This window comes from Barbatula barbatula (assembly GCF_947034865.1).
Source record: "Barbatula barbatula genome assembly, chromosome: 7".
NCBI classification, from domain to species: Eukaryota; Metazoa; Chordata; class Actinopteri; order Cypriniformes; family Nemacheilidae; genus Barbatula; species Barbatula barbatula.
In genome coordinates, this window is record NC_136770.1 from 8,890,788 (window position 1) to 8,906,959 (window position 16,172).

The window sequence follows — 16,172 nt, forward strand, 5'->3', positions numbered from 1 at the left end:
TTTAAAGGAATCGATCACCCAAAGATAAAAAATTATGTCATACTCATTAAATAATAATGTACAGCACTTCTGGGGACTTCAGACAGATAATCATCTAGAATGATGCGAGTAAACACAAAGTGTACAAGCGTCCATTTAAAGCGTTTGGAGTGAACACTCTATAAGAGTATATACGAGATTTACTGAAATACATCCACAGCCCAGACTTGTCGCTTCAGACAAACACGTGCAGGTCGCGGTCTCTGTTGGCGTCATCACATCATTTTGGACGTATTGTTTCGGTGATAAAAGTCTCTCGGGCCGAAACCATTCGGGCAGAAAATTTCCGGTGGCCGAATATTCGGTGCATCCCTAGTATATAAAGAAACAAAGAAACTAACAACTTGGAGAGCATAAAGTTTTTAGACACAAGACATAGACAGTTATTGTCTGTGTTATTGTCTTAGCACCCCGCTGGCGGCGGAACAAGCGAAAGTACACCTTCCCCCAGTGAGCCTCAGGGAAGAGGAGCATCAGATTATGTTAGTTGGGCTCTATTTGCCCAATCAGACTTGGTTCTCAGAGCTGAAGCCTCTTACAACAACTCCCCCATGGCCGATTCCCCTGATGTATCACCTTTTCTGTAGTGACTTAAAGATATATAACAACATGGACCTTGTATCCTAAACGACATTAAATATCACACATACACACATATTAAAACACACAAGTCACTGGTATAAGGGAGAACTGTCTGAGTATATGTGCACAATTACTTTTAAATAGTTCTGACACACCATAAGAACCGAATAACAACAAACAAAGACATCACTGTTTCTCCAAATGCTCTGGGAAGGTCTGCCTTAAGTCTACCACTGTTCATCTTAGAGCATGAGGCAAAATTTTACTTTTATATTACACACTAAAGTCTCACACCCCCCCCCCCCCCCACACACACACACTAAAATCACACTGATTCTATCTTGACTTTCTTTATAACATGTCTGATTAAGTTACTTATAAATATTAAACTATTATTTTATTCTAATTATATCCAGTGTTGGAAAGCTACTTAGAAAATGTAGTGAGTTAAGCTAACAGTAAATGAAGCTTCACTACACTAAAGCTACCACCCTGGGAAATGTAGCAAGCTAAGCTACAGTAACATGGCAAATGTAGCTTACTACATATAAGCTATTTTTTATTTTAATAAAAAATTTAGATCGACTTTTTATATATTATCTAAGTGATCAATAAAACTGTCAGTCAAACAGGCATAATTAATCAGAATTTTATTTTAAGTAAGGGGCACATTTTGGAAGCTAAGCTCTTTTTTATCACGTAGTGCGGTGTCCAAAAAAGCGACATTTTCCCACGCATTTTTAAAGCTCAAGCTCAAATCAGAAACACTGCTAAACATCACTTATCCTGGATCTAAGTAAGGGAAGGTGACTCCCAGAAAATTTGACACCTTGACTTTTAATGTCCCTAAAGTCGGATATTGTTAAAAAATAAATTTAACCAACAGAAATGTATTTTCTTTACCACATTAGGTAAAAGGGTATAATGTTTTTAAGGTTATAGTCTATGAACAGTCGTTCGTGCTTGTTATATGAAAACATCTATCTCTGGATTTGAAGCGAGTGTCACACAGTACAAATAGCTGATGGTTAAGGTATTTTGTTGCCCAATTTGCTGCAGAACTTTGTTGATTATTGAACACATTTTGTCAGATATGATGTGGTATAATGTGTGGTTTCGTTACTTTGGAATGTCATTGTTGTATGACCAGAGGAAAGTTTGCCATACCCTAGGTTTTGGTGAAATACCTGGCTCTGTTTTGAACTCATTTCAGTTTAATAACAAAACAGTATTAAACTTTCTGTCCTTTTTACTATTCATATTTTTATAATGCACTTAAAATGTTATCTTATAACATTAAACAACTGTTTTATAAACCGTTATGGTACATTTTAGCGGCATTAAACAGTCTTTGTAATAAGCCATCACAGATGCAACCTCTGCAATTTTAAGATGTTTTGTGGAGGTTCATAATGTTTTACTGTCTATTTATATCATTATTCTCATTTGTTGAATTCATTTATTAAATATACTGTAAGTATTTGATATAAAAGACAATGCTTTAATGTAAATAAAAATTGTCTCTGGAAATCGCTATGATAAACAAAGTGTGGCTTAATTACACTGTGAAGTTGAAAAATTGCTCTCTAATAACTCTAACGTTGTTTTCTTTGAGTCAATAAAAACACGCAAGAGAAAAAAAACTGATTGATTTTTGCAGTCTGAAGAATTGCCTTGAAGTTGCCTTGGGCTTTTGGGGGGATAATTGAGGTTTGGTCTGTGCAAAAAAAGCAATATTCTACTTATAAAAGATCCATTGTTATGTTCTGGCTCCAGGATTTGATTCCAATTACTAATAAACCCCTGAGGTAAGAAAAATCGTCACTGAGAAAACACTATAACCTTTACAACAATGTCTGCAAGGATTACCTGATCTATACCAATTGTAACTTTTAAAAATAACTTTGTATTTGTTTTAGAGCAGTTGCTTTATATGACAGAAATCCTCCAGTAAGTATCTTATTTATAGTTTAAAGGATCTTTATTTTTCTTTTCTCCATTAGGACATCTTCTACAAAATATGAAGGATAAGGCACAATCATATGACTGTCAACAATTTATGGAACTCTCACACTGTAATGTGTGCGGGATTGAAATCCAGGGTAGGTATTTTCACTAAATGTTGAGCGTTGAGAAGAGTGTCCTGTCAGAGTCTCTTTAAAGCAGTCCTTTGATTACCATAGCTCCACCCACTGCTTATCCAGTTACCAGCCTCTCTTCAGCTATTGGATAAGAGTCTCTAATCATGCAAGGTAGTGAATCCCTGGGGGGATGGGGCTGGGTCTGAAAGAACTCCTTTGGCAAGCAGAATAGAGGTTTTATTGAGGATATTTCTAAGCTAACCATCAGGGACCAAGTCACTGGATCGTAAAAAAATTGAGCTGAATCACTCTACTTCGTTCTCTCGCCCCCTCAGCACGGAGCACAGCAGCGCTTGAGCACACAGCAGCACACAGAATGCAAAGAATCTACCTCCTTGTCTTAAACCAACAGCCGAAGTACCACGGGTAAGAGAGGATCTAAAAGGAAACAAAGCGTGGAAGTAGAAAGAAGTAAAGATACAGATAAAGAAGAAAGATCAAGAGAGAGGATCTCCGATTGAACATTTGAAAGGGGGGCTTGGTGTGTTGTTATCTGAGTGTTGTCTTACTGCCTGATCTGAGTATCTGGTATTCCAGTCCTCTACTCTCCATCCCTGTGCAGTTAAGGTCATGGGGTGGCTGAGAAAACCACTGCTTTCCCTATGCATGCTTCTCTGTTTACTTGGTGCTGTTGAGCTGGCTGTCCCTCTGGAGGAATTCTACCCATTCGGCCCAGATGAAGGTGACTCCCAGACTGTGGAACAGGATGATGGTGGCTCAGGACTGGTGGCAATATCTGTGGCTTTCCCTTTCTTTGGAGAACGGCACACTGGACTCTATGTGAGTAAGGAATATTTGTTAGCGTGTAAGAGTTTGTCAGGCGAGCTCATTCACTCAGTAGTTTAATAATTTTATATATGTGTGCCTTTGAAACAGTGCTAGCAGAGATTAGATAATGAGAGTCTCTGCCAAAAAAACTTTAACATGTCAAATAAACATTTGGCCAAACACAGTGACTGAACTATTTGGCAGTTTTTTAGTGAAGAGATGACATCTAATATGCTGCTGCTGCAACAACTGTGGTTTGAGAGACCAAGGGGGAAGGAAAGTAATAGAGAAACTGCTATGAAGAAACGAAGCAAGAGAAAACAAGGAAATAAGTAAGGGCGATGAGTGTTCTGATAGGTCTCTGTACCTCGATCAGATTCGTGACTTGCTTTGGGCTCTGCAAACCCTTTATTTTGTTATGGACACTTCGTAGCCTGAGTGTAGGAAAATATCCATTCTTGTAAATCAACACCATCTGTTGTGTTGCAGCATCCCACCCATTCTGCCTCTCAAAATACACTGCTCCCCTCAGGTCACCAATCATCAGCACCATCACTTTATCCCCAAATCTCTGCCCAGACTGTTTGAGGTATCACAAACACAGAGGTTAGGTTTCCAGACTGGGTTTTTTGAAGAGTAATAATGTATTTCACATATAGCAAAGTCATGAAGTCCCTTAGCTCCATGTCCTTGCAAAGGCAGATCATTAAAATAGCCCAGGGTTAAGGCTTTACAGTTATCTATAACTTAACTTGTGATGAACTTGTAAGCATATCTCAAATCTCAACATGTGATGTAAATATTCAAGGAAATAGAGACAAGATAAGACCTGCTGCATGCTGTATAGATCTAAGATTAGATTTGCACATTGTGATTAAGCAGAGGTACTGCATTGGGTACTAACTGCAGAAAGGGGGAAATTTTCCCCTGACGCGAACCAGATGTAAACAAGGAGGTAACTGCAATTCAAATTAAAGTTTTAAAGTCATCTGACATGATATGCTGGCACACTGCAAAAAACGACATTCTTACTAAGCATTTTAGTTTTTTAGTATATCTTAACATTCTTAAATCAAGACAAGATTTTTTTGACAAGAAAAGTGACGCAAGATATTTAGTCTTGTTTTATAAATTTAAATATGAGAATTAGGAAAATGTATGTTTAAAACAAGTCAAAAAATCTGCCAATGGGGTGAGAAAAATAAACTTAAATTAGGTGCTTAAGAAAAAAGTTTTTTGCTCGTTTTAAACTTCCCTAACTCTTATATTTTCTTTTATAAAACAAGACTTAATATCTTGCGTAATTTTCTTCGTCAAGTATCTTGAAGAAGTTTTAGATATTTTTACTAGAAAACAAGACAAAAATGCTTTGTAAGAATGTCAATGTTGAATTTTTCCATAAGAAAGCTGATTTTAAACAGATTAGATTTCAGTGGGTAGTCGAGGATTATTTGTTCTGTAGATCATTTTAAGCCTTCAGGGCACAGAAACAGAAAAAAAAGAAAAAAAAACAGAAAAGCTCCTAACTAAACTATTTGAGGTGGTTATGAGAGTTGGCTAATAAAAATGTATTGGTGCTCCCCGGTCTCACCTTCTGTCTCCGGAGCTTATTCTTTAAAATAAATAAAATTATAAATTAAATAAAAATGAAAAACATTACTTCTCAATTCTCTACATTTAAGCCTTAGTGGCAGGAATCATGAGAACTTGAGAAGTTTTTTGTAATCTTTTGTTGAGAAGTTTTCCTTACCTGACTCAACACAATATTGTCCAAACTTCTTTCACAATTTGGTCCTCCTGATCTGGTTTGAGTCTGAGAGATTTCAAATGTCGCAGCAACCTCTCTTCCTTTTCGTCAACCTCATATATTGAGAATAAGGGTCTTCCCAATAATTCTGCCCCTTCTCAATTAACCTTTTGAATGACTGAGATGAAGAGTAGAGATAATGACATCCAAGGCTAGAGAAACAGCACATCTAAAAAAATTGTTTGTATGGGAGGCTATATAAAGGATATTATTGTTTTAGGCATAGAATTTTTATCCAGCAGTTGAGTCAAAACGAAGAAGGGAAAATAATGGGGACAGAAAGATTTGAGGTTTCACGGCATACTGAGAGCACATCTGCTAAAAATAATCTTCAGCACCTTATCTGTTTTTTCTCTCTATCATATTTGCTTCTCTCATCTTCCATTCAACCTAAGTAGCCCAATTTCTTCGTGTGTTGGGACATACGTGGACATAGGTGTGATTTTGTAAGAAGCTGGGTATTATGCTAGGTTTACAGTCATTTTGGACCTAGTTCAAAAAGTGCAGCCACTGAAATTATTTCTTAAGTTGTTTATCTTATAATTGTTATAATCTTTGTATGTTATTATAAGATAGGACTATAAACAGTGCCATACAAGAGGTCAAAGTTTTTTTTGTGGAATGAGTGCCCATGCCCATATGTATCAACCTGCTACATTAACTAAGAGTATGGTCATTTATATAAAAGGTTCTTAAACGTTGGGTCATAAGAAGGGTCATGCAAAACCAATTGTTGATGTGGTGCATTAAAAAAGTTTATTCTAGCAACTAACAATTTGACTTCAACTATAGTTCAAGCATTTATTCTGCTTTGACACTGGATGCACAAGCAGCGTGTTTACAGCGTGAAGCATGTAGCTTTTGTCTGTGTTTATTAAAACATTAAAATCTAATCAGCATTTAATCACACTTACAATATCAATGGGAATAATATAAACAAGTTTTCCATAATTGTGCAATTTGGATATTGCAATTAAACTTATTCATTTAAAAAAAAAGTACTAAAAGGGAGTAAATGTGTGTAAGTGTGTTTAAAATGAGATACCTTTGATTATACTTGTGTTTGGGAACAACTGATTTATATTATCATAACATTTGTTTCTATAGTGTCTTAATTTCCTCAATAAAAGCGCAGAATGTGAAACATATAATCAGCAGCTAAAGTGGGAAAAACACAAATTTTAGACAAATTTAGAACAACAAGATTTTAATGGCTTAAATGCACATACACTAAATTACTCCACGGATGGTGCTGTCCTTGATTTAGCAAAAATTGTTTGCTGTATCGCTTCAGTTTGACTAAACTTCCTATCACAATATCTCTCTTTAAATAGACTCTTAAGCCTTTGTTTGCCAGCTGATGCACCTTTGGATAATATAATTAAAAAGCTAACAACCATCAGTGTAATGACAATTATATTATTTGCATGTAAACACATCAATATACTGGTGTATTTAACGTTTAATATTGAATTTAATTTAAATTTGAGTTGTATAAACTACGATGTAAGAAGTGTTTTAGACCAACCTTCTGAACGCATGACTTAAAGAAGATATACTTAACAATGAATGTTTCGGGAAACACGTATTAACGATAAGGTACACCTTAAGGTATAACTGGAGGACGATGTAGCAATTAGAAGGTTTTGGGAAATGCGGCCCAGAGCTGCAAAGGGGTGTGGAGAAAGGGACGTCACAGAAACACATTTTCCACTTCAGGCTTTTCCTTAAATTACTAAATTGCTAGAAAGATTGAGTACTGTAAATGTTCCCCAGCGTCAAGGTCCAATGGTCCAATAATAATGTATTTACATTATAATGTCTATTTCCAACTACTGTCACAGTTCTGTCATGTTTTATTCTGGTTTTGTTCTATGTTCTGTTTGCCTGCGTTCAGTCATCAGTTTCCAAAGATGTCTGCCTGATTATGTTCACCTATGTATTTAGCCTATGTTCTCCTCAGTTCTTTGTCCGGTTTTGTTTATAGATTAGTTGGTTTGGTCTTTTCGTTTGTACTCAGCTGCCGTGCTCTTTATAGAGCTTACACGTTACACCTACAGGGTGATAATATATTTTCTCAAATGAGATTGAAATTGAACTGAAAATTAATTTTACAAATTTGTTTGAATTTCATGCTCCCACCAGTTTTGCCTTTTGATTACATATTTAAACATAGCTGCAAGCAGCGATTACGGGGCCAAGCCCACAAAATGTAGCAAGCACTGAGCCATTATGGAACATAGCAACAAGAGCAAACATGGCATGAATAGAAAGAACATGAAAAATACACAGGTTGAGAAGAACTCAAAACGAAGACTACATATAACCACAACACACACACACTAAACATGATTAAAAACCACAACAACAGAGACTCCAGGCTTGTGGTTTTTGTAAGTCACACCACCTAGCTGACATTCTGCATTCTGCAAGCAGGCTGCTGAGCAGACCTGAAAGACCTGCAAGTAGCAATATGGACCAATTTCCAAAGGTGCAGCTGTGACAGTGCACAGCCACTTGAACAAAATGAATGTGAAAAACAAATATGTTGAAAAGAACAGTCGAGAACTCAAAATGAAGACTTTGTCAATAAATGTGAGACATGCGCCACACAGGATTAGAATTTTTTTTTGTCAAAAAAATTTAATCTGAATCAAATTGATCCGGATTTGGAAATCCCATGTTTTGCTATCCAGGATCACCTGATCCGTCTTACTTTCATGCCAGTTTTTTTAAAGGAACATTGGATTGGATCACTGTGAGCCAAATTTCAGGATTACCAAATCCTATTTACCAGATCCTTAAATGGAACCAACAGTGTAGCCTATTGGCTTAGCAAAGAACAACAGGTAGGGAAAATACTGGTGGCCACAAATAACCATTGTTTGTTTTAATTGTAAGAAACAAATACACTGTAATAAACAGAAACATTTTTCATTCCTTATTTTGTTATAATGGTAAGTAATAAAACAAAAACAATACTATACAATACTCATAGATCATTTACAGGACAGATACTAGCTCTTTCCATCTCTGCTTTAAGGAGATTTATCCCCATCTGCACTTTTTTCTGCTGTAGTTGGGTAAGCAAGATTTGTTGTTTACCCAGTTCAATTTGTACTTCTGCTCTTTCGGTTTCCCGTTTCAGAAGCAACTTATAGCTGTCACCATCCTGGTTTGTAGCTGAGGAACGTTTGTGTTGTCTTGTAGGAATGTCTTGGACTGTCTTCATTACATCCACTGAGGATCTATCTTCCTCCTCATTCAGGATAATTTTGCTCGCATTCTTCTGAAGTCCTAGTCTCTGTAATTTAGGCCTCTCCATCTGCTTCTATGCCTTCAATGCCATGCAGAGCCTCAGATTTTTCTCCTCCTATGACATCAAGGACCATATCAGTGAAATCACCCCTCTTATATGGCTTGTTACCTGTTTGGGGGTTCTTGGCTTCAGTGGTCTTTCGTTGCCTTGGCCCTAAGGTTCCTCTATCGCAACATAACTTGTTTTATGGTCCTCTTTTGGCCAGACCCCATGGCATTGGCATGATTAGTTATGTCCTCCCAAATGTTGTGTTTTCCTTTTTTGGTAATTTCTCCACCCCTTGCAGAGCTAAAACCTCATACTATCGAGGCAAAATTGTCCCAAACACCCTCAAGCAGTGCACAGGTTTCTGCCTCAGTGAAATTAGGCCCTTTTGAGTCCATGGTTCCAACTCTTTGGTGTAGCCAACACTGACCTTAAAAGCCTTGAGCATCATTGCTTTGGCTTGTGCTCAATTAGGCTTACACCAATCAGTTCATTGCTGGTTAATGGGTGACACCTTTTAAATACATCATGTCTTTGCACTAATTTCTCTTAGCCTACAGATGCATCCACATGGCAGGTAGCACTGGGCAGTCTGATCAATCAATTTGTTTCCTTTCCCAAGGATGACCAGACAGCTCAGACTAAGCACACGTTTTTTCAAATGAGGAACATGCCTAGCACTATTGGTGCTATTGATTGTACTCACGTGCATATCCAAGCACCTTGTGAAAGTGAGTGGGAGTTTGTCAATCAAAAGGCACAGCATCAACATCCAACTTGTGGGATGCTTCAATCCCACCGACCAAATGGCATAGTATTGGGTGACAGCGCGTATCCACTCCTACCATGGCTAATGACGCCTTTTCCAGTAGCAAACACACCTGAGCAGGCACGCTTCAACTCCTCACATTGCAAAACAAGATGTGCCATTGAACGCTTAAATGGAGTCCTGAAGAGATGGTTTTGCGTGTCTTAACTACTTGCGTGTACAACCCAAGGTTGTATCCTTGCCTGTATTGTTTTGCATAACATCGCCATCAGCCGTCATGTCTTTCTTGATGACAATTTTGATGGACCTGAGCCTGATGTAGAACCAGAACAGCCGCCAATGTTCTTACCTAATGAAGGACACACTGGACATGAGAAGCAATTGTGAGAAATAACTTTTAACTAGTCTACTGAATGACTGAGTATATTTGTTGTTGTAATTGCTGTAATAAATATACAGTGGAATTATAGAGCTGTGAGCAGTGACATTGACGTTTATTTGACAGCTGAAAGCTTTTTTAATTTTGTTGTTTACCATATCTCATTAGATGTGACATGGTTCATATATGCTTCAAATATGAAGAAATGTATATATCATCAGTAAACATTGATTTTGTGATCTTTCATGTAAAAAAGAAGTTTATTTTGTTCAAAAATTCACAACTGAATCCACCCTTCTGATGGGATAAAGATAATCCTGTTTTTTGGATGAAATAGATCCCAAACCGACCTCAAAGTTTTGAAAAACCCAAAGGGCAGGTTTGATCCAGATCAAATGTAAAATCGGATTACATGATCTGATTTTAGTTCGGAATCCCTCTTTTGCTTTTAAAAACCCATTTCCAAGATTTGATCCAATCTGTGATCCGAAATCCCACAGGATAACTGTGGTGAGGAAGGCGGGACGAGAGCCGTGACGCGGGGCCGGTGGCGTGAGTGATAAGTGGAAGCAGCTGTGCGCGCACCGGTCCCGCATCTTATCACGGAGGAGATTGGGAGCTTAAATGGATGTTCGGCAGGACTGTTGACGAGAGAGGACCGGGCCCGAAACTGTGTTTAGTTTATGTAGGTTTTATGGCCGGCAGTCTACCGTGAGGTGGCTGTCGGCCACTTCCGTGTTTATTGTTTGTTTATATTTAATTAAAGTTTTAGTATTGGAATGTTCGCCGGTTCCCGCCTCCTTCCTTCCCTTCTTACGAACTTTGCTACAATAACTTTTGAAAAACTGGGCCCAAGACGCAAGGCTTGGGGTTCATCTTGTCGTGTTTAACCCAGGCTGCTGAGGAGAGCTTTTAGAGTTAGAATGTCATAGGCAGTCAACTTTGAAGAGGTATTTAAAAAATATTCTACAAATATCCTAAACTCAATTCAATTTTATTTATATAGCGCTTTTCACAATGTGCATTGTTCCAAAGCAGCTTTACAGGGGAAATTAAAAACACCAAAATGGAATAAACGCCTAGTAAATAATATTTAATGTCAGCAGTCTCGCAGTGGTTTATTTAGCATATTTTGCATTAAGTGAATGCTTGGCTGAAAAGATGTGTCTTTAATCTAGATTTAAATTGGGCGAGTGTGTCTGATCCTCAAATAGTATCGAGAAGGCTAGTCCAGAGTTTAGGTGCTACGTATGAGAAATCTCGACCCCCTTTGGTGGATTTAGTTATTCTAGGTGTTATCAAAAGTTCTGAGTTTTGAGATCTTAGAGAGCTTGATGGCTTGTAGTGTGATAGAAGCTCTGTTATGTAGGTAGGGGCTAAACCCTTTAAGGCTTTATAAGTGATTAAAATAACTTTAAAGTCAATACGATTCTTAATGGGTAGCCAGTGAAGGGTTGATAAAATTGGGGTTATGTGATCGTATTTTCTAGACCTAGTTAGAACTCTGATAGCTGCATTCTGAACTAACTGTAGTTTGTTTATTGATGATGCAGGACAACCACTAAGTAGCGCATTACAGTAGTCAAGTCTTGAGGTCATAAATGCATGAATAAGCTTCTCCGCGTCAGCAACACATAGAATATTTCGTAACTTGGCATAATTTCTTAGGTGGAAAAGGGTTGTTTTTGTGACATTTGAGATGTGATTTCGAAATGACAGGTGACTGTCTAATATAACACCTAGATATTTTACTGTATTTGTCCTTCGGTTTGCGTGTCTTTGGTTTGGATAAGTAATATTTCTGTTTTATTAGAATTTAAAAGAAGGAAATTACAGGTCATCCAATGTTTTATATATTCAATGCACTCTGCCAATTTGGATAGCTGGGAGGAATCATCTGGTCTTGATGAGATATATAGCTGAGTATCATCTGCATAGCATTGGAAGCTAATTTCATGTTTTTTTAATAATGTTTCTGAGGGGCAGCATCTATATGGAGAACAGCACGGGTCCCAGAACCGATCCCTGAGGTAATCCATAATTTACTTGCATAAGATTTGATGATTCCCAATTTAAATGGACAAATTGATGTCTGTCTGTCAAGTAACATCTGAACCATTGTAGTGCCTGTCCCGCAATTGTGTAAGCGATCTAGAAGTATGTTATGGTCTACGGTATCAAACGCAGCACTAAGCAGGACTATGAGTGAAATGTTAACTTTATCTGATGCTATAAGCAGATCGTTTGTAATTTTAACGAGCGCAGTTTCAGTGCTGTGATGCGGTCTAAAGCCTGATTGACGCTTTTGAAATGTTGTAATTTCGTTATTTTGTAAGAAAGAGCACAACTGAGTGGACACTACTTTTTCTAGTTTTTTCGACAGGAATGGGAGATTTGAAATCGGTCTATAGTTTCCTAGTTCCTTTGGATCTAAGTTTGTTTTCTTGATTAGAAGCTTAATGACGGCCATCTTAAAGGGTCCTGGGACATGGCCTAGATTAATTGACGAGTTGATAATGTTATAAATGGGCTCAATTGCAACAGGTAGTAACTCTATAAATAATTTAGTTGGTATGGGGTCTAATAAGCAAGTTGTAGGTTTAGATGTTACAATAAGTTGAATTAAATCTTCCTGTTTTATAGGTGAAAATCGCTGTAGCCTTTGTTTTGGAGCGATGGTTGGTGCTAATTCATAGGACAGACTTGGAGGTTGAGTTATTACTATATTGTCGTGAATGTTTTCGATTTTCTCTGTAAAAAAATATCATGAATTCATTGCTACCGAGGTGCGGCGGAATAGCCAAGTCGGTTGATTTCTCTTTATTTGTTAATTTAGCGACTGTGCTAAATAAAAACCTTGGATTGTTTTTTATTGGTTTCTATGAGGTTACGGAGGTGCTCGGCCTTTGCTGCTTTTAGTTCCTTTTTATAACAATTTGCAATCTCTTTCCACGCCATTTTAAAGACCTCTGATTGCGATTTTATCTATTTGCGCTCTAGTTTGCGTGTTTCTCTTTTAAGGGCACGAGTGGTGCTATTGTACCATGGTGCCATTTTTTTCTCATTAATCTTTTTTGACTTCATAGGTGCGACAGCTTCTAATGTAATGATTAGATTACTGTAATGCACTATTAGGTGGTTGCCCTGCAGGCCTATTACAAAAACTCCAACTGGTCCAAAATGCGGCAGCTCGAGTTCTTACACTTACAAAAAAGTATGAGCATATTAGCCTGGTTCTGTCAACCTTGCACTGGTTACCTATAAAGCCCTGCATGGTTTAGCTCCTCACTACTTGAGTGAACTTCTCACGTATTACAGTCCATCACGTGCACTACGCTCTCAGTCGTCCGGTCAGTTGGTAATACCTAGAATTGCAAAATCAAGAGCAGGTTGTAGATTATTTTCCTATCTAGTGCCTAAACTTTGGAACAGTCTTCCCCACACTGTCTGGGAGGCAGACACACTCTGTCAGTTTAAATCTAGACTAAAACTATCATAATATAAATATTCTGAAGGTTTAGGCTGCACTAGTTAGATCAACCGGAACCAGGAACCCTTCCAATAACAACTGATGTATTTGTTGCATCAAAGAGTGCAGAACAGTCTTGTCTCATTGTTCCAAGGTTACCAGAGAGGGCAGGACGCAGTTCATGCCCAGACCTGACAAAAGCTGAGATAACAGAGCTGGATAAAGAAGGACGGGGCGACTTGACATGTCTTCACTACAAAATGTCAGCTGCTATTAGATTATTAATGATAATCTTAAATCTAAAAAAAATCTTTTTGCAAGCACTGTCGAGCTTGTTTAGAGGCTGCAGATTTTGCCAGAGGGGAACTGGAATCCCCTGGGTAGGCCTGGTTTTGGGTTCCACGCCATCATTTGCATACTGTTTTGCACTGTTTGACTGTCCGGAGGGCTGCTAGAATTTAAAAGTTTTATTTAATTAAAACTGCATATAGGAATTTATGGTCTGTTTAAAAATGTACCTGTGTCATGCTGGAAGAACAGAGTGAGACCCAAGTGCTGTGGAAAGAGATTAAACTCTGCCCACTGGGGACACGAGAGAGCATTCAAAAACCCTGAAGGGAGAGACTACTGATGACCCCGAAGGGAGAGCTCTCTGATGATCCTCAAGCGACAACGTCTGCAGCACTGGAGAGTGTCACACCCGGAGAATCTGGGTTCTAGATGGCGGCTGCGGAGCGCAACCCTTGAGGCAGGGTCTGGTGGTAGGCAGAGTCTGCACCCAGGGGTCCCAGACGGCATGGCTGGGCAGGGTCCCGGGAACTGGTGGGAGAGCTTAGTGAAGTGCAGTTGCGGAAGACAACTGGAGCGCCAGTGGGGAACTAGAGGACAGATGAAGACAACTAAATAATAAGGAGAAAACTAAACCAAAATAGGAAACTAACTAGACTTGGAGATAACACTACTGGAAGCAAAAGCAAGGGCAATATGCTAGCTGAACAGGACACGACTGGAATGGAAATCAGCGTACGGCAGTACTCACATACACACACAACGGACTGACAATGAACAAGAGCACACAAGGGAATGAAATAGGAAACCTATCATAATCATAATGAACAACAGCTGCGCATAGCAACCCGCGAGCGGAAAGCGCTGGTGAAACTCGCTACAGGTGTCAGGGTGATCAGCGGTATGTGAGGGAAACCCAGTGAGAGAGACACGAGGGCGGGGCTGGTGACGCAGACACCAAACACGCGGCAAACTGTCAAACAATTCCCCACGTGTTCTACATGAAACAAAACAAAGTCACGGAGGCAGAAAACGGAACCACAGACCCAGAGTCATGACAACCTGTGTTTGTCTCTCCTTATCTTGGGTGTGTGGTTCTAGGTGATGGCCCTTGTGCGTGCGTGTGTGTGCATGTGTGTGTGCGTGTGTGTGTGTCTGCGTGTCTGTATGTGTGCGCGTTTGTATGTGTGTCTGTGTGTGTTGGTGCGTGTGCCCGTAGTGTGGAGCTGACCCAACTTAGTTACATCTGTTTAACTTAAAAATTGTCATTAGGATGAAATGGTGTGGTAGAGCTTCAGCAGTGGAATGAGTGTCAGAGAGGTGAGCAGATGGTATGATTAATCTGCTTACCCTGAGCATGTATATCATTTTTTTCTGTGTTTCTAGGTCAACAACAATGGCCTTCTGTCTTTCCTGAGGGAGGTGTCCCAGTTCACTCCCGTGGCATTTCCTATTGCTGGAGATCGCAGAGTGGTGGCTCCCTTCTGGGCAGATGTTGATAACCGGCATGCAGGAAATGTCTTCTATCGGGAGAGCAAAAACCCTGTGATCCTGTTAAAAGCCACAGAAGATATTAGCTGTTACTTTCCAGAGTTTTCTAGATTTGTCAGTACATGGGTTCTGATTGCTACCTGGTATCAAGTCACATTTTTCGGCGGAAGTTCAATAACTCCGGTAGTAGATGCATAACCTTAAAATGTATTTCAATTGTATAGTGCTATTATAAGAGAGTAACTTTTTAGTTAGAGTTCATTACAGTATGTCTAAACAGTATGTCCATTCTACAGTATGCATGCGATATTTCATCCTCCCATAGTACAGCCTCTTTGGTGTATTGTTCTTCATGGAAAATTTAGTTTTAAAATTAGAATGATATATTCTGTAAAATATTTAAAAGATTATCAATGGCTAATACTATTACAAGTGAATACAGAAGATTTCTGGTTGAGACTGTGACTTTCCTCCTATTTCCTAAAGGTGAATACATTTCAAGTAGTGCTCATCACAGATGGTGAGCTTTCCTTTACCATCTTCCAGTACCACAATATAACATGGACGACAGGGATGCATTCTACCAGTGGTGGTGACCTATCCGGCCTGGGGGGAATTGCTGCACAGGTAAGGTCATTGCCTTTACATTTCACCACTGTCACTATGAATCTCAAGTATGGGGTATTGCATCATAAGTGAAGTAAAGAATATGAAATATCAAAATATAGTTCTTGAGTGTAAGCATAACCATTTAGATTCAAGCTTACTCTCCCACTATTCTCCTTAGTTTATTCTACGAGTCTCTTGTTTGTAATGTGAAGACCATCACAACATAGGGATATCCATAGAACTATGACATCTAATTGTTCTGCAACGTCTAAATTCATGCAATGGTAAACATCCAAATATGGTAAAGAGACCAGTGTAGCTCAAAATGCTTAGGCTGACAGGTGCAGAGAATGCAGAAGTCAGCCTTCAGGCACACTAAAAGTAACATATGGGAGGTGATAACGTCAACCAGGGGAACAGTATATAAGCATGGTCTTGAAACAAGGTTCTTCAGTTGTTTTGCAGGCAAATCAGCTTTGTATCTTTAATATGAAAGTTTATATTTTGGCAATGGAACCCACAGTTT

The 16,172-nt window shown here is 38.7% G+C and overlaps 1 protein-coding gene and 1 pseudogene across 2 annotated transcripts in view; both read left to right on the forward strand.

The window, feature by feature from the left end:
* The first annotated feature begins 2,862 nt into the window (after nt 1-2,862).
* sned1 (sushi, nidogen and EGF-like domains 1) overlaps nt 2,863-16,172 on the forward strand; it is a 76,436-nt gene continuing 63,126 nt past the window's right edge. The window contains exons 1-3 of the mRNA XM_079460644.1: nt 2,863-3,542; nt 14,933-15,220; nt 15,524-15,664. Coding sequence (XP_079316770.1) covers nt 3,333-3,542; nt 14,933-15,220; nt 15,524-15,664 — 639 coding nt within the window. The 5' untranslated portion in view covers nt 2,863-3,332. The remainder of the gene's footprint in view (nt 3,543-14,932; nt 15,221-15,523; nt 15,665-16,172) is intronic.
* On the forward strand, nt 3,750-9,797 carry LOC306896895 (putative nuclease HARBI1; annotated as a pseudogene). Its single transcript has 3 exons — nt 3,750-3,862; nt 4,020-4,119; nt 9,195-9,797. The product of its transcript is annotated as a putative nuclease HARBI1 (transcript).